An 18845-nucleotide genomic window follows, 5' to 3' on the forward strand; every position below is an offset into this window, starting at 1 on the left:
AAGGAGGGATATGAGAAGAGGCAAATGAGGGTTGAGGGAGATGAGGTGAGGGTTTTCCAAGGAGGTATATGAGAAGAGGGAGTCGATAGATGCATGAGGAGGAATGTGGAGGGAAAAACGAGCTAGCTGGCAAGAAAAACCCGTGACTGCTTGTGCGAATGGAGAGAAGATATAGTGTCAACAAGTCTTTCTTTGGAAAAGCCTTAAGGACCCACTTGCATGATGTGAGAAGGAAAAAAAGAGCAGGGTGTATTATTAGTCTATGGCAAAAAGTATTGGGTTAGCACATGGACTTCTTCTTTCTTAGGTGTATTATTAGTCTATGGCAAAAAGTATTGGGTTGGCACATCCTTCTTCTTTCTTTCTTTCTTTTTTGAAAACTAGTTGGCTTTATTTTAAAAAAAAATATTTTGTTGTTTTTGTTTTTGTTTGAAAACTCCATCAATGGCAAAAAGTATTGGGTTGGCACATGCTTTCTTTGAAAACTAGTGTGACTCGTGGGGCGCGGAGAGTGGGTTTAGAGAATCGGACAATGGCTTTTTGCTTTTCAAAGTTGGAGCCGTGAATGACTACTAAGCTGCTGCTGCTTCTTCTTCTGTAACATTTTGTTGAATGCTGACTTAAGGAAAAGAAAATACTTAAATATTGTCCGGTCGTAGAATCTGGTCGACAGTTGAAAGGAAAATTGGTATCAATCGAACTCTTCCACCAATAATATATTGCTATATATAAAAGTATAATATAGCCCAATGCTCCCTCGCATTTCCATCTGTAACTTCTTCTCTTCTCTTGTGGTGGTGGAAGCAAGCAATATTCACCAACAAGCAAGCATCAAAGCAAAGCAAGCCAGTAATTAGCAAAATGGCCATCGAGGTGTGCAGCGACAAGGTGGAGTGCAAAGTGTCGGCCAAGAGGATGTGGCGGGCAGCCTTTGAGGACGCCCACAACTGCCTGCCCAAGGCTGTGCCGCACGTGATCGCGGGCGTGGAGTACGAGGGGAGCGGCTTCAAGGCGGGCTCCGTGAGAACCATCCACTTCCAGAAGAGTAAGCATATTTATAAACTCTTGTGCATTAGGCAGCTCCCCAACCCAATTTGATGTGAAATTTGGGTCATAATTTATTTATTTATTATTAGGCTACGCCGAGAAGATCTCCAAGGAGAAGCACCCGGAGCACGTGGTGCTGTACATCAAGGAGAAGCTGGAGGAGGTGGATCACGAGTCCCTCAAGCTAACGGCGGTGGTGGTGGAAGGCGGCTTCCTGGGCGTCCTCGTCAAGCACTACAAGTTCACCATGCATGTCAAGGAAGGGGCCCAGCCCGGCACCTGCGTGGTGCACTGGTCCTTTGAATACGAGGCTCTCTCCGAGAAGCATCAGCCCCACGTCCCTCTGGCTCTCAAGGAGGTGGTTCCCGTCGGCTTCAAGGATTTGGAGGCCTACCTGCTCACCCACCCCGACTGCGCGCAGTGATTGCTCGCAGAGATTCCATCCACGTCTCCGTCGTTTTAATAATAAGTACATGCTCTCTTACTTATGTGATTAGTATCTACTCCTCCATGTGACATGTATACAAGTGTTTTTTTTACCAATGGAACACTAGTCTCTTTATTATGTGGCATTTGGATGCCATAAGTATCTAGTGTTTTTTTACTTATCTACTCCTCCATGTGACATGTATACAAGTGTTTTTTTTAACCAATGGAACACTAGTCTGCTTTATTATGTGGCATTTGGATGCTATAAGTATCTACTCCATGTATGTGACATGTATACAACTGTTTTCCAATAAAACACTCTCATGAGCCTTGCACTAAGGGGGGGAAGAGAATAATGCAAGGGTAGATACAGGGCTTGCCTAAATGTCATAACCCCCCCTTTTTTAGGAAGCTAGGTCACCTCATTTGCATCACTTCACTCACTCTATACAGTTTTGTATTCTCGGTATGGTTCTTCTTTCTCAATCTAAAAAATCCAGCTTTGATATAGCAACCGCCTCTACAAATGTTTCAATTCCTCTATGGGATCCTTGTCAATCTAGGAAATACCGTTGCATTCCAGGAAATTCTAAGAAGCGCCAACGTACTTTTTTAAATCCCTATGTAGACAGTGCCATTCATAGGATTCGTAAAATTATAATATTTGTTAGCATATAATCATTTTTATCTAGCATGAAATCATACCACTGTAATTTTGAAAGTTATTCATATATAGATGGAGCATTGAGAATGCAGATCGACCCCTCTTCTCAAATTTTCTGTTTCGTGCCTTGCTTGAGCTAACATCGTGGAAAATAAATCGAGAGCCTCTCAATAGCTTTAAAGAAATGCCATGATGTCAAAAAAGCTCCTATGAGCCCTATTATACCCCAAAAAGAGGTGGCGTTTTCAATCACCCCAAAGAGAGATCTTACGTGGTGTTTCAGGGGGTAAACACCCCAATGAGAAATCTTAAATCTGGAGTCAGCCTTTAAAGATGTCATTCATGAAACATTAGTGTCGAGTGTTACTTATTTTGCACACCTTATTCTCTACCACTCTTTAGGTCTTGTAATAATTTAATCTTAGAAGAGAGTATGCTAATGGTATATGTGTTTGTCTTAAAACTACATCCTGAACAAGTTACCCAAGATGGGAATTAGAAGCCTCCTTCTCACATGTTGAGTATTGCAAATGAGGGGAGTAAACATGATGCAAAGATAGGAGGATTGGTGAGGATCCAAAGATTATATGTAATAGCTTCCCATGATTGATTAGAAAGATCTACAATGAAAGAAAAAAAAGGGTAAAAACACCAATGGATGAGTAACCAGTATACGCCAGTGAAGGATCCCATAGAGGAGGTTGATGTAAATAACAATGTGGTGCAGGCAAATGGAGAGCAACAAACTACATTTGCTTAGTGGACCTAGAGAGTTCTCTAATAGTGGTTCTATGGTTAGACCTTGGTATTTAAAGTTGAGGTGAAATGCTATGAATTTTGACACATCATTGAGCAGTATTGTAGGTGCTAAAAATTAAACAAATTGACATGTATCATGTAAGGAAAAAGAGAAAGCAGATCTACCTTTGATAATGCTTGATGTTTCAATTAGCCATTCATTTGTTGTGATGGGAATAGTGGCTGAGAACAAAGCCTTGATGAGGAGTTTAGAATCTTGATTAATGTTACACTTGGTGGCATAGATCCAAAGTAGCGTTGAGAACAAATGGTAGTGATGAGAAGTTTGGGATTTTGACTATTGTTACACCTAATGTACAAATAGAAAAAGTAGTGTTGAGGGTGCATGGTAGTGATTGACATGTATGCATGTCAATGAGGATTTTATATCTAGTGGTTGAGATATGATGGGTATAAAAACCTCATTATGCTTATATGGTTAAAGCAATATAGGAAATAGAGCCCACATGTTTTGAGGAGTCACTTAGACACAAACATTGGGAAGATGCCATGGGTGAAGAGATGGCTGCATTGGATATAAATGAGACATGGGAGTTAGTACCTTGGCCTAAGGAGAAAAAGGAAATTTTAAGTGGGTCGATAAAGTAAAGAAAAATTCAAATGGGTCTATAAAATAAAGCAGATTTCAAATGGGTCTGTGAGCAAATGTATAAGGCAAGCTTGGTAGCCAAGGGATGTGCACAGACCTATGGCATTGATTATACATTTAGTGTAACCACCTGGATATGAGGATGATGTATATCCAAATTTTTCTTTTGCATGTTGCATAAAGCCTTGTATAGCTTGAAACAGGTATCTAGAGTATGGTGGTACAAGATATGAGAGTATCTTGACACTATTAGATTCCATATATCTACATCATATATTTTTTTGCGTTATGTGAAAATGTTATGAGGAATATATTCATATTCCCACATTTCCCATTATTTTTGAATTATCCTAGATAGGTTTAGATTGGGATGCTTTTCTAAATCTAGGTGATCGTAGCTTACTTTATGTGTACGCAGGTGAATCCGTACATGCGTGGGAGTACTGGTTACATCATCTTGATGTTATGAGTTTCGGTATGGTTATTTGTATGTTTAGTCAATTAAGTATTTAATTGATTGGCACAGTTGATGTGATTGTAGATTCTTTAATTGGATTATGCAAGCAAGTTGGTGGTGGTGGTGGGTCAAATAATTGATTTTGTGTGTTATCGGATATTATTTGATTTTGTGACAAAAAGACTTATTATTTCATTTTGGGTATCATCCATATTTATTGATGATGTATATATATTTATTGGGACATGTGAAAGCTCCCTTGTGCATATTTGAATTTACAAGAAATGTACACATTTATATGGTTTTAGGTTTACATCTATTTTTTATTAGATTAGCTTGTATGTTATTTTAAAGAAGTTGACATTTTTGTAAGAGGACACTATTTTGAGCCCCACAAGTTATTTCAAGTAATATACTTAAATACACCAAGAGGAAGTGTGGGATCACTTTTGTGTGGGGGAAAATTGAACCCAATCTTGTGTCATGTGAAATTATTTATTCTATTCTTTGCTTGGTGTTTAATACTTTGCAATTAATTTATTGGGTTCATGTCAGCCTCCCCCAAGCCTTTAAAGCTTATACTTATAAGATTATAAAAGCTTAAAGATTTAAAGCTTTATAAAGCTTAAAACTTTATAAGCTTTACAAAGCTTTTCTTAAAGATTCTCAAAAAAGCTTTCAAGCCCCATTTTTTTTCAAATAGCTTTGGAAAACGCAACCATAGCTTTGGAAATTATTTTCTCCCTTGCTAGTAGTTTCCAAAAAATTTCAAACTGCTTTTTGCTTTCCAAAATCATTATTTTTTATCCAAAATTGCTATTTTTGAGCCCAAACATTTCTTACAAATTACCTAAGAATCCAAAAAACTTGTCTAAAATGTTTTTAGAGCTTTAGTAATAAATTGGGCACATTTTCGACCACTTATGCATACTTATTTTAATCAAGCTACCCAACAAATAAATTATTTATTGATTGTTTTTAAAACTAACACACGTGAGACTTTCTTTCTATATCAGAATATTTAGTACACATCGCAATGACTTTCCCATCTCCTCATAATCATCGTCAACCATCGAAACTCCTACAAATTATAATGGAATGTCTCTGACTCACTTATATTATATTGCAAGTCACACTTATTCGAGGCATTGTTACACATCTTCAACAACAAACCTAAAGATGAATGGTCAAAGAGTTGGACGGAAGATCATGAAGCTGTTTTGTTATGATCCCCATTTGGCAACACTCACATCTTCCCTCGTAATATTTAGTTTTGTCAACTCATGAAACAACATGGAATCATTTGAGGATACAAAATCAAAGATGATACCACCATCGCTAGTGAACAGTTTCTTACTCATTTAAGTTACCATCAATCTCACTAACCCCCTAAAAAGATATTTGTCACAGTACATTATAAAAGAACACTTATGTTCTCAAACATAAATCACCCATTCAATCTTTATTCTAAATTTATATTCACTTATTACTCCAGCATGAAACTAATAAATAATAAACATATATTCCTTCTTAATCCTTTTTTCTAGGATTTTCCACAACCACAAGAAATGGCAATATCTATCGTAGATATTCAGTCAAGTATAAAGGCCACCCCATCAAAGAATCTTAACGGCTACTTGATCATATCCTTGTTGCTTATCTAGCCTTGATTACATCTTATGTACATACTAGCCCACGATGATTATGATTTTGTGGCAACCAAGAATAGTTGCTCCTTGGGGTATGTTATGAGGAGTTAATTCATGGAATATTTACATTTCCACATTTTTCATTATTTATGAATTCTCCTAGACCATAGCTTACTTTATGCATATGTGGGTGAATCCACACATGCAAGGAGAGAGAGAGAGAGAGAGAGAGAGAGAGAGAGAGAGAGAGAGAGAGAGAGAGGAGAGGAGAGAAAGAGAGGTTGATGAGAGAGAGATATATATATATATAGAGAGAGAGAGAGGAGAGACATAATAAGAGGGGAATTAAAGAGAGATAGACATAGAGATGAGAGTGGAGTGAGGGGAGATGAGAGTGGAGTGAGGGGTGGGCTCGGCTTGGGAAGACGGCGGATGAGGAGAGAAGAGCGAGAGCACATGGGTAATAGAGGGTATAGAGAGAGAGGATAGGGGTTATAGAGGGTGTAGAAAGAGAGTGGATGTCAAAAAAATCTTGCTCCAAAAAACTCTCTCTAAACCCACCCCCAATATTACTTGACTTCTACTTTCTTTGATGGCTCCAAAGTACGATTCTTCTCATCTACCTCCCACTGCTTCATGCTTTTGGCATCATATGCTCTAGCTTGTCACATTTCACCATCTTCTTCTTCTTCTTTCCAAAAGAAGAGGGGTTACTATACTACTTCCCCTTACCTTTATTTTGTGCTAGTAAAGAAAGTAGAATCACTACCAAAAGAAGAGGGGTTACTATACTACTTCCCCTTACCTTTCTTTTGTGCTAGTAAAGAAAGTAGAATCACTACCATGAGCATGGCACTAACCTCATAATATCAGATATAGATTGGCTAAAAAGCTAGGGATCACTAACATGTAGCCTACCTATTCCACAAATGCATGGCTTACCAGAGAAGGGTCTAACCTATCAAGATAATCAGGGGAGACCAGATAGAGGTGGCAGGATGTAGCTTCACTATTTGGTTCATTGTTCTCAAGATGATCGAGATAGGAGGTGAATATCCCATGCTCCTAGGAAGGCCTTGGCTCAAAAATGGAAGAATAAAGCATAACTGGGAGATGTTGACAAGATCACAATCAGAAGAGGGAAAAAGAAATTTTGCATCTCAATGGCAGGAAAGGACAGGCTAAACCCGAGAAACTGACCAATGCATGCAAAAGGCCTGAACTAGCTAGAAGGGGTAGAAGATAATGAAGAAGAGAAGATCTTGAAGGAGAATCCAATCTGCTTTCAATGTTTGAAGTAGACAAAGAAAGGATTTCGCAAAGGTATGACCCAGAGGTCCTGGTAGCTCATCTTGAAGTGATATTCAATGAGGAAATCACTTGTAGAGAGGAAGAGGATACTCAGGATAATGTGAAAGAGCTACAGGTAGAAGAGGAAAAAGCCATGGTGGCTCTAAAACAGGAGGAAGCCAAGCTCAGGAAATGAAATTTTAGAGTTCAAGAAGACAAGCTCGAGGAGGTGAACATAGGGGATGATTCAGGAACCCAAGACAGTCAGGATTAGTGCCAAACTGAATCCGGATATCAGAGGGAGGCTCCTGGAATTGCTTAATTCCTACAAGGATGTCTTTTCTTGGAACTATTCTTACATGAAAAGGATTGATTCAAGTTTCTACTAGCATAAAATTAACCTAAAAGAAGATGCAACCCCAATCAGGCAGAGGAGGTACAGGATGAACCCAAACTATGCCAAACAAATGAAGGAATAAATTGACAAATTATTAAAGGTGGGGTTCATCTATCATGTGGATTGGGCGGAATGGCTATCATCGGTAGTCATCATTCCAAAAAATAATGGAAAGCTTAGGGTGTGTATCAACTACCATAAGCTGAATTCTTCCACTATATCCAACCCGTTTCCATTGCCTTTGATTGATTCCTTGCAGGATGCAGTAGTGGGGCATGAAACATATTCTCTCTTGGATGGATTTAGTGGATACAATCAAGTGCAAATGACCCAGGATGATAAAAAAAAGATTGCTTTTATGAAAGAATGGGGAGCATTTGCCTCCAATGTGATGACATTTGGGCTAAAAAATGATCCTAATACATTCTAGAGGATGGTTCAGGAAATATTCTATGAATATCTGACCACCTTCATGAGCGTCATGACAGTGTTTATGGATGAATTTAGTGTATTTAGGAAGAAAAAAGAACACATTACACACCTCACAATGTGCTTGGAGAAGTGCAGGAGGACCACACATTACACACCTCACAATGTGCTTGGAGAAGTGTAGGAGGACCACACATTACACACCTCACAATGTGCTTGGAGAAGTCTAGGAGGACCACACATTACACACCTCACAATGTGCGTGGAAAAGTGCAAGAGGCCAGACTGAACCTAAATTCAACCAAGTGTGCTAGTGGATATCTCTTGGGACATATAGTGTCTACAGAAAGGCTTGCAGTGGATCCAGCCAAGGTCATAGTCATTGTGAAGCTGCAGCCTCCCATAAAGTTTACCAAAGAGCTTGCAAGATTCCTAGGGCTAATCACGTGGCATAATAGGTTCATGAGGTTCCTAGATAATGTGGCAGTGCCCTTATATATCCTAACGATGAAGGATGCAGAATATGTTTGGTCCGGATCCTATCAAGAGGCATTCCGAAATCGCAAGAAGATACTATCAGCAGCGCCCATCCTCCAAGAGCCCAACTATGATCTCCAACTATGATCTCCAACTATGATCTAGTGTCCCATGTGTTTGTGGGTGCCTTGGATGTGGCCATTGGGAGTGCTCTGATGTAGGAAGCACAGGAGGGATGGTACAAACCATTGTAGTATGCAAGCAAGAGGCTGTCCAGATTGGAAAAGAACTACTCCACCACAAAGAAGGAGTCATTGTTGGGAATGATCTACTCCATCAACAAGTTTAGGCGCTACTTGCTAGGTAAGATGTTTGAGTTTCATGTAGATCATAAAGCTCTTCTGTACTTAATAAACAAACCAGACCTAGCATGAAAGTTGGCCAAATGGATGCTCTTGTTACAAGAATTTGAGTTCAACATAAGGCACACCCCCGAGAAGAAGCATGCAAACAGTGGGAGACTTCGTGTCATGACTAGAAATAGGAGAAGAATTAGAATGGCTGGAAGACGATTTCCTAGATGCACACTTTTTCCTCGTCCTTTCTGGAGTACATGTCTAGAGATTAGAGAAAGAAGCTGACTCTCTACAGCAAGCCATTCATGGTAGTGGTTGGGTAGCTCTACAAAATGGGCATTGACCAGATTCTCAGGAGATGTGTCCCCGACACCAGCACACTTCCATTGGATGAGAAGAGGGGCCTTTAATCCCCTCTACATGGCAAAGGTGTTCAAGCTAAGGTGAGGGCGAATTCAAGACAGAAGATGAAGAAGACCTCATAAAGGAATTCGGCCCTCTCAAAGGTAGGGCAAAGGAATTCAAGATCACACGGACACTAGACGAGGATCGACATAAGCGTATGCGGTTCATGGTGAAGGCATATGGATTGGTGAAAGTAGCAAAAGCAAGAACGAAAGTGGCCTAGGAAGAGGTCCTATATAATAATATCAAGGATCAAGTTGGCAAAGTCAGCCGCCCCCGAACACCAAGACAAAGATTGGCCCATACAGAACAACTTCTTTTAAAGCACATTAAGGAGTTGGGCAAGAAGGAGGGAGCAGGCCACAAAAAGAGCATAGACACTACAAGGGATCGGGCTCATACCCGCGCTCCTAGCCGCTAAAAATGACTTGTGAAAAAAAGTAGCGGGCCCGTGTACTAGCGCGTGTATCATCGCGGCTACAGACATGCGTGTAAAAGCGTGTGTATAGGACCTCTCAGACGCGCTTATACACGGGTGTATAGCTGCGTTTTTTTCACAGACGCGTTGATACATGCGGCTATACACGCCTTTCTTTAATTTAGACGCGCTTATACACGGCTCTATAGCCGCGTTCTGTTCAGGTCAGATGTGCTCAGACGTGTTGATACCTGCGTCTATACACGCGTTTCTCTAATTTAGATGCACTTATACACGCATAATTGTCAGTTTTGACGCATTAATACACGCATATTTTACAGATTATCCGCGTATATACACGCGAGTTTTAGCAGTTTTGACGCGTTTATACACGCGAACAGAGAGCAAAAAAAAAATTCCAAAGAGTGCTATTTGGTGCCTGAATACTGTTCCAGCATTTCAGCACCCAATAACACTCTCTGGATTTTTTTTTTTTGTGCATTAGACCATCCACGAAGAACATATGCACGAGGGAGATTAAGACAAGAACGACATGAATGCATACATTGTCAATACACGATTCAAGACAGACATGAATGTAATACTATCGATTCACGATTCAATATTACTATCAAAATTTCATACATGTATACAAGGGAGTCCATATCTCGAAGTAGCCCATGGCTTCAGTTTACAAAAAAATATATACAACCACATCCTCAATATGGAATGTGATACTATAAGTCTGAGTACTACTCAGACCCAGATGATGACTCGGTGCTCCCTCCATGCTCAGATGAGCTCACATCGGTCGGAATGTCCGATGAGTAGTGCTCACGTCCACCCTCTGCAGTGGCGGCGGGTGGATCATCAGCAGCTTGTGCCTGTTCAAGTAATATATAGTATATAAGTATATATATATGTAATTCAATAAACCAAAATCATTCGTTTAGAATTTTCAAGTACCTGTCGATCGTATGGTCTCATGGCTATCTCAAACTGCGCGTCCGTAATACGTCCCTCGGCTCTGAAGATGGCCCACGTGTCACGTCTGCTATGCCGGCGAGCATACACAGTATCGTGGGTTGTGGGCTTCCTCCCCGTAACCCGTTGCTGTATCATAATCAACACAATTTGTAAGATTAAAACAATCATAGAATCAATGAATTAAGTAAACAATCAAATAAAGTGGCAAGATACTTACGAACTCTACCTCCCATGACTCGACGCCGCCAGATCCGAAATGCGAAGATCCAATGGTCTCCATCTGGATCCGTCGTGCCTCCACATGCTGCCTACTCTTCACGCCACCCTCTGCTCATTTCTTTGCCTCCTTCCACTCGCGTTTGTGCGCAGTGGGGCAGGTTTCTCGGCAGGATAGCCACCCGCAGCTACATTTAGCCGGTCATCGTATGCGAGTTTTTTAAGGTGAGATCTTTTATTACTTAAGATCTCCCTTATTTGCGTCCTTTCCCATACATCCGAGAATGTAGCATGTGGGGGATTGGGGTACCGACTATGTACAGCCTCTATCACCTCCCCAACTAATCGGCTATTTTGATCTTTAAATTCAATAAAACAATTTCTATATGAGTTTGATACTACCCCACGCATGTACTCCATTACCTCCCTCCCCCTCGCATCCATCACTATCCCGCCCCTATCGGTCACATCATAGCAGACCACTCTCTCCACCTCTCTCATCTCCTCCTCTTCCGAACTGTCTCCTCTAACTCTTCTCCCTCTATCTCCTCTCTCACCGCGTGCCCTACTACCTCCCCCACCTCCCCCACCTCCCCCACCAAAGCACCCGCCGCATCCTCCACTCCCACTCTTCCTACTGCTGCTGCGGGTGGAGTCACGACTAGGGGATTGTCTACGTGATGGTGGCTGTGAGCCCTGACGTGACGGTGGCTCTGAGGGAGCACGTGATGGTGGCTGTGAGGGTGTGCGTGAGTGTGTCTGGGATGAGGTATGTCTCCTCGGTGGACATGGAAGAGGAGAAGCTGCATGCCGTCTCGTCGGACTCGTAGGAATAGACGGCACTGGAGTGCCCTGGATACCCGCGGTAGGGGTATAGACACCAGGCAGGGAAGGAGGGGGATGGGCATACATATACTCTATAAGCTCAACTGGACCAGGATGGTGCCCAAAATGATTCAGCATCTCCATCAGCCAATTGCTGTACGCAAATGGATCGGATGAAGAACCTGGAATATCCATAAAGAACCTGCAACACAAATCCTGCAGCACATCATGGGCTGTCTCTTGACTCACACAATTATCATCATTCAAGTCAGTTGTGTTGCCTGCAAATCATAGAAACAGGAAACCCGTGCAGAAATGCGTGTATACACCCGTCAGAAAACGCGTGTATATACCCGTCAGAAAACGCGTGTATATTCGCGTTAACAGACTCTGCAGACAGAGTACACGCGTTTCTACACGCGACCTGCGAAAATTTTTTTTCAAAAGGACCGACCTCCGACAAAGACAAAGTGTCCTTATAAAAGGTCCACTATCGCCCCTGTCAGAATCATTCACCCAATCGTGTGCACAGAAGCAAAAGGACGGAGACAAACCCAAAAAGCAAAGAGAAAATAGCATAAACAAATCTGAGGAAGGAGACAAGGCAAAGGACAAACTGACTCACCTCTGAAAAAGTGAGTCTTCTTTCTTGCTCGGTTTCCTCCCGTGTGTGCTCCTTCTCTGCTCCCGTGTGTGCTCCTTCTCTTCTCTTCTCAGTTTCGTTTCTGTTGGAAGAGGCGAAAACGAAAGCAGTGTTGATATGTTAGTTCAAAATCTATATTTGGGGAAGGCGGGCTATTTTTAGTTTAAACAGACCGTCGCGTTTATAAACGCGTGTATGTTCGCGTGTATGAGAATTTAGCTGCGTTTATACACGCGTTTTGCAGGAATTACCCGCGTTAATACACGCGATTTTTAGGGCAATAGCCGCGTTAATACACGCAATTTTTAGGAAACAGCCACGTCAATACACGCGATTTTTATACTGTCATTAAAAACATATTATGAGTTTGTGTTTTCTGGTTTGTACACAGGATGTCATCAACCTCTTCAAGCAGTTCTGGGGAAGATGAGACAATGCGTCATCGTAATCGCGATGTGTGGTTGGGACAACGGATCAAATGTATGTGTAATCGATGTCAAGGATGCATTGTACGAGCACGTCGAATTACCTTGAATCACATCTCCATGTATGGAGAATGGAATCAAACAGGTTTAGAGGTGAGTAGATGTAAATTGATGGTATTCAAATGACTCATGGTATCCAAATTAAATTAATAGAGTTGTAATATATAAACTCTAATTGAAGCAGGATGCAGTACCACACCCTAACATGGTACCCTATGCACGACGAGAGCACGCAAAGCGTCGACGAGATGATGCTGGAGCTTCGGGATCTATTGTCAGAGATGAGTGGGAAAGGGATGACAATAGCCCTGCACCCCACGAAGTTGTGCAAGAGGAGGTGCTTGATGATATGGTGCGGAATCTTTTTAAGGATGATCCCAAAGGTATGGACGACGATGATATGGAACAAGAGCATCTTTACAAGGCTTCATCGACACCGGTGTTTGAAGGGTGCACATTCTCTGTTTTACGTGCTTCACTTGAACTACTCAATATACAAACAGTTTATGGATGGAGCAATGCAAGTCTTGACGCATTATTGAAGTAAGCATTCTAACTTACAAATTTGAATTAGTGGTTTAAGGTTTAGGATTTAAGACTAATTATAATTGATGATATTGGATGCAGGCTATTATCAAACATGCTTCCAAAGGAAAATAGACTACCCACCTCAAGAGACATAGCGAGGCGCTATGTGACATCTCTTGGAGGACTGGATTATGATCACATACATGCATGCATCAATGATTGCATTCTCTTTCGTGGGACGCATAAGGAGGCTCTACATTGTCCCACTTGTGGTGAAGCAAGGTACAGAACAGATATGAAGAGTTTTGATGTACCTCGTAAAGTCTTGTGACACTTTCCTATAATTCCTCGCATCAAACACATGTTCAAGTGCAAATCCATAGCAGAGCTCATGTCATGGCATTCCTCACATCGATCGGATGATGGCATGTGGAGAATTCCCGCAGACACTCCTGCTTGGAAGCATATTGAAGATGAGTGGCCCAGCTTTAAAACAGAGCCCAGAAACTTGAGACTTGGCCTGGGTATGGATGGAGTGAATCCATTTGGTTTCAAAAGCACCGCATACAGCGTGTGGCCAGTTGTGTTGGTGAATTACAACCTTCCACCATCAATGGTGATCAAGAAGGGACATCTTATGTTATCCCTTCTAATTTCAGGGAAACATAAAGTCAAGCATATGGATGTTTATCTTGAACCATTGATTGATGAGTTGGAGGAACTATGGAGAGGTGTTGCGGTGGTGGACATTAGTAGGCCTCCCTCCTCTCGACACTTCGACTTAAAAGCAGTGTTGATGTGGACAATGCATGACTTTCCAGGATACAGCGATTATTCTGGTAAGAATTCTAATTACCTCCCTACTCTATTACTATTGGCTATATATATTAATTATACATATTGACTTTATTATTCTAACTTTTATTTATATTTTAACAGGTTTGAAAACATCGGGTAAACATGCATGTCCTGTTTGTGGCCCTTCGTTAGTACATGAGTATGCTGACGGTTTGTGTAAGACTATATTCGATAATCATCATCGATTTCTCCCCTCAGATCATCCTAAATATGTTGCTAGTAAGAGTAACATTCCTCCACAAACACTTCGTGCAAAAGATTAGAAGCGTATTTGGGAGTCTACAACTATTCTTCCTCCAGATGGCATGAACAGGTATAGTAATGTTTTTTCAATCTTGTTTTGTGTAGTCTCTAATTGGATTAAAGGTCACATAGAGCAATCCCTTGTGTAGGTACTCCATTTTTTTTTGGCTGCCATATTGGACCCATCTTAAGATCAATCATCTTCTTGATCCCATGCACATCTTCAAGAATGTGGGATCTGGTATTTGGGAACATATTATTGGTAAACGAGACAATATTAGCGTACGTGAGGACTTGCGGGTCGCAGGACGTATGCGTCAAGCTTGGCCACGAGAGGTGGATGGGCACGTTCGTCTTCCGCCTGCACCATGGATTATATCAAAGAAAGAGGAGAAGCAGGTAAAGCAGGCCATCACCACTTTGCGCACTCCCACTGGATGCATGAGATCATTGAAGGGAGCCTTTACAACCACTAAGAAAAGAGGCGTTGAGCAACTATATGGGTTGAAGTCCCACGATTGGCACAAGATGCTTCAAGTAAGTGTTTTCCAAGTCTTGTACGTACGTTGAAATTAAATTTTGTAATGCCATAAACCATACATACATGTGCTCTTATGTGCGTAGTTCATACTACCTACTAGCATCGACCATTGTGCAAATAAGAGTTTGAAAAAATGTATTTATAAGATGGGCGAGCTTGTGAGGTATGTAAAACCCATGTCAGATCACCCTTCATTATACCTTGCAAATGAACGTGCATGAGGTATAACGTACTATTTATTTATTTTTCAGATATGTTAGTTCCAAAGCAATTGATCCAGCCACGTTGGATGATGCGCGTGTTATGGCAGTGGAGGTGGTTTGTTTGGTAGAGGAGACTTTTCCGCGAACCATTCTCACAAGTCAACTACATCTCATTGTGCATTTAGTGGACGAAATCGCTTTATGTGGTACTGTGCATGCACGTTGGATGTTCTTCCTAGAGCGCTTCATGAAGACCTTAAAAGAATTTGTGAGGCAACGTGCAAGGCCTGAAGGAAGCATGGCCGAGGGTTGGTTGATACAAGAGTCTCTTGTATATATTTCAGAATTTCTTGGTCAGGTGGACAGCTCTTTGCCACGACTATGGAGCAATGAAGAGGACTTGAGGATGACCTCTATTGTGCCTCAAGGAAAAGGACAGAGTAAAGTAATTGACAGAACATTGATTGATGATCTCAATTTCACTTGTATCCTTAATAGTGATGTGATGAGCAGATGGGTTACAAGATATGAGGATGCAAAGACAAAAAGGCAAGCAGAAAGAGCTCTCTTTCGGAGGCAACATGGCTCTCGGAAGGCGTACCCTAAGCATCTAGCAACACTTTCGAATGATATCCATGTTGATTGGTTGCATGAGGAAATGGAGAGAGCAGAGAGCGACGAGGGGCTGCATATCACGGCGGAAGAATGGGAGTATGCACGAGGATGCATGTCAAAGGTACATAGAACTAATGTTTTGCATTAGTTGTAAGTGATTTGCTTTTAATATTTATTCACATTGCTTACACAAATATTGCTTCTATTTTGGTCTAGTGCACTATGTTCAATGCTATATGGTGTGAAGGCAAGCATTTTCGAACACAAAGAATTGATGAAAAGAGAAATACACAAGATTGCGGTGTCATTAGTAGCTTTGAGGGAGCTAATGGAAAAATGGATGATTATTGTGGCATAATCCAAGACATATTTGGGCTTGACTTTCGTTCGCTTCTTTGTGTATGTTTTGGATGTCAAATGGCAAATGAACATGGTGGAAAAAGGGCCTGATGCAACGATAAAACTCCATGCAAGTGGATATGTAACTATTGACTCTACAAAGTTCTGGCAAACAAAGAAAGATAGGCTCGTATTGCCACAACAATGTGAGCAGGTATGCATTTTTTTACTAATGTGTTTCGTGTACATATATATCTAAGCTCGCGTACCCCTTGACCTTTTGATATGCTAATTAATTACTGTACTATGTGTATTTGAGTAGGTTATCTATCTACCAATGGTGCATGACATCAAATGGTGGTACGTCATCCCTATTGCACCACGTTCCAAAGTGATGTATAATACATTCACTGATATGGAGCATATGGAGGATGTAACAAGCCACAATGAAGATGATGTCGAACATGCCATTGAAGATGTTGTGATCGATGATCAAGAAATAAGAGATGATCATGATAATGAGGATGAGCATGCCATTTCTCATGATCATGAGAATGACCCTACCATTGAGGATGATGGTGATGTTGATGAGGATGATCAGGACATCGATACCATTATCAATGGAGTACAGAATATCGATAGTGGAATAAATTTAATCGTAGCCTTACAAATTGATCAAATGGATATTGATGTTGATCGTTTGGCAAGGATGGATCTTATTGAAGATGAGATCGAACCCTAACCAATCCGTCACTGTACGTTCTAAATTGATGACATTTCTATCATCTCATATGCATGATTTATTTTTGAATATATTTCATTGTTGTAAATGCATGTAGTGGGATTGTGTAATGATGTATACTGTAATGTACTATGAGATGGTTTAAAGAAAATAGTTTTTAATTTTGTAAAGGAATTCAGTTTTTCTCTGCCATGCGTGTATTAATCCGTGTATAGTGGCGTGTATTAATCCGTGTATGATAGCATGTATTAATCCGTGAATATTACCGTGTATAGATGCGTGTATTACTGCGTGTATATAAACGCATTTATACACGCGTTGATAAATGCAAATATACACGCAAACTTAAATGCTAAAATACACGCGCCCGATTCTATTCAAATACAAGCGCGACCATACACGCGTTCGTAATTTATCGCGTGTATGAAATGCGTGTATGGTAGCATTGTCTTGTAGTGAGAGCATAAGGAAGAATCTACTATAAAGCCCTAGGAAGAGGGGAGTTCAGGGCAAACACAGTCCAAAAGAAGTGGGCGTTTGAGTTAGGATAAAAGAAGAAGGGGAAGAATAGAAAGACGAGAGCAAAGGAGAAGAGAAAAAAGGAACTCAAAGAGGACTTTGCCAGCATCAGGAAGTCCATCCTCTTCATAGAAGCTTGAGGAAAAGCAATAGGAACCCCCTCAATGCAGTGCCTATAGACACAACATGAAAACACCACCACAGAACCTCTACACCTTGAGACAGGAACAAAAGGGGATTGTGGTCATAGAGGCCATCCACCTCGAGAGCAACCCAAAGGGCAAATACGTTGCTTGGGGGCCAGCCATGTAGGCTTGAAACAATTTCAAAAATGTTGTTGTGGGCCATTGTAGTCTACATGGGGCAAGAGGGTCTTTTGTTAATTATGGACAAAAGAACCTCGTTTCTTTAGGAGCAATTATAGGTTGCAGGGTTGGTGATACATGCATATGTTCCAAGGGGTGTGAGTGGTTGGTTGGACACTTTGCTAATACTATGACATGTAAGGTTACTAGGGCAATACTATAGATTTATTAATGATGAGAAAAGCCTCTATCCATAAGCCTTAAGCATAAAGCTTTAGGGCTTAAGCATAAAGCCTCTATGTATAAAGCCCTATGATTAAGTCTTTATGCATAAAGGCCTTATGCTTAAGCCTTCATGCATAAGGCCTGTATTATGCATAAAGCTTTGAGGCTTAATCATAAAGCCTCTATGCATAAAGGCTTCATGCAAGCCCTTATGCATAAAGGCTTCATCCTATAAAGCCATAATTCATGTTGCATAGGGCTTCATGCATGAAGCCATAATGAATCTTGCATAAGTCTTCATGCAATAAGCCCTTATGCATAAAGGCTTCATCCTATAAAGCCATAATTCATGTTGCATAGGGCTTCATACATTAAGCCCATAGAGGCTTCATTTAATAACGTGCTTAATGGGTTTGGCTGGGTTTTGAAACGTGGTTTTACATGCATAACGACCAAAATTTGAGCAGCTTTTATGTTTTGATCCTTTAATTAGCCTTCTTAATGGTTTTGTTAATTATTGGTTTCATTAATTACTAGTGCAGACCCTGGTTTCGAATGCAGAGCTTCCTAGTTTCATTAATTACTACTTTCATATAAACAAATGTAGACCGACGCATAAACAAATGCACGCTGGTTTTGTTAATTATGCTTTATAATAATTAGGTTACATTAATTAATGTGTTAATAAAAATGTTTTTTCCAAAGCTTGAAAAACCATTACTAATTAAACTAGGGGCTTACCTGGGCAAAAATATGGGTCCAACGGTAGATAACAGCAGCTTACTAGTTTCATTAATTCCTACTTTCATATGCAAACTCGCATATAAACAAATGCAGACTGACGCATAAACAAATGCACGCTGGTTTCCTTAATTATGCTTTATAATAATTAGGTTACATTAATTAATGTGTTAATAGAAATGTTTTTCCCAAAGCTTAAAAAACCATTACTAATTAAACTAGGGGCTTACTTGGGCAAAATATGGGTCCAATAGAGCAGATAACAGCAGGTCGAGCGAGATCAACAATAGCAACAGCTCGATCGAGCTCCAGCGATGGTGATAGATGACAATAAGTGCTCGTGTGAGTAGATCCGAAAAAGCTAAGAAAAGGATGACAAATAATGAAAGGCAAGGAGAGTTTGG

General features: G+C 40.7%; 1 protein-coding gene across 1 annotated transcript; it reads left to right on the forward strand.

Annotated features, from left to right (window-relative positions):
* The first annotated feature begins 770 nt into the window (after nucleotides 1-770).
* On the forward strand, nucleotides 771-1651 carry LOC147613811 (pathogenesis-related protein 1-like). The gene is made up of 2 exons (XM_086781230.1): nucleotides 771-1045; nucleotides 1137-1651. Exons 1-2 carry the CDS (start codon nucleotides 862-864, stop codon nucleotides 1469-1471), a joined length of 519 nt encoding a protein of 172 aa, XP_086637356.1. The 5' UTR covers nucleotides 771-861; the 3' UTR covers nucleotides 1472-1651.
* Nucleotides 1652-18845: the final 17194 nt, after the last annotated feature.

This window comes from Cibotium barometz, chromosome 43 (genome assembly GCF_041138505.1).
Source record: "Cibotium barometz isolate CiBa-2024 chromosome 43, ASM4113850v1, whole genome shotgun sequence".
In the NCBI taxonomy this organism is placed as follows: Eukaryota; Viridiplantae; Streptophyta; class Polypodiopsida; order Cyatheales; family Cibotiaceae; genus Cibotium; species Cibotium barometz.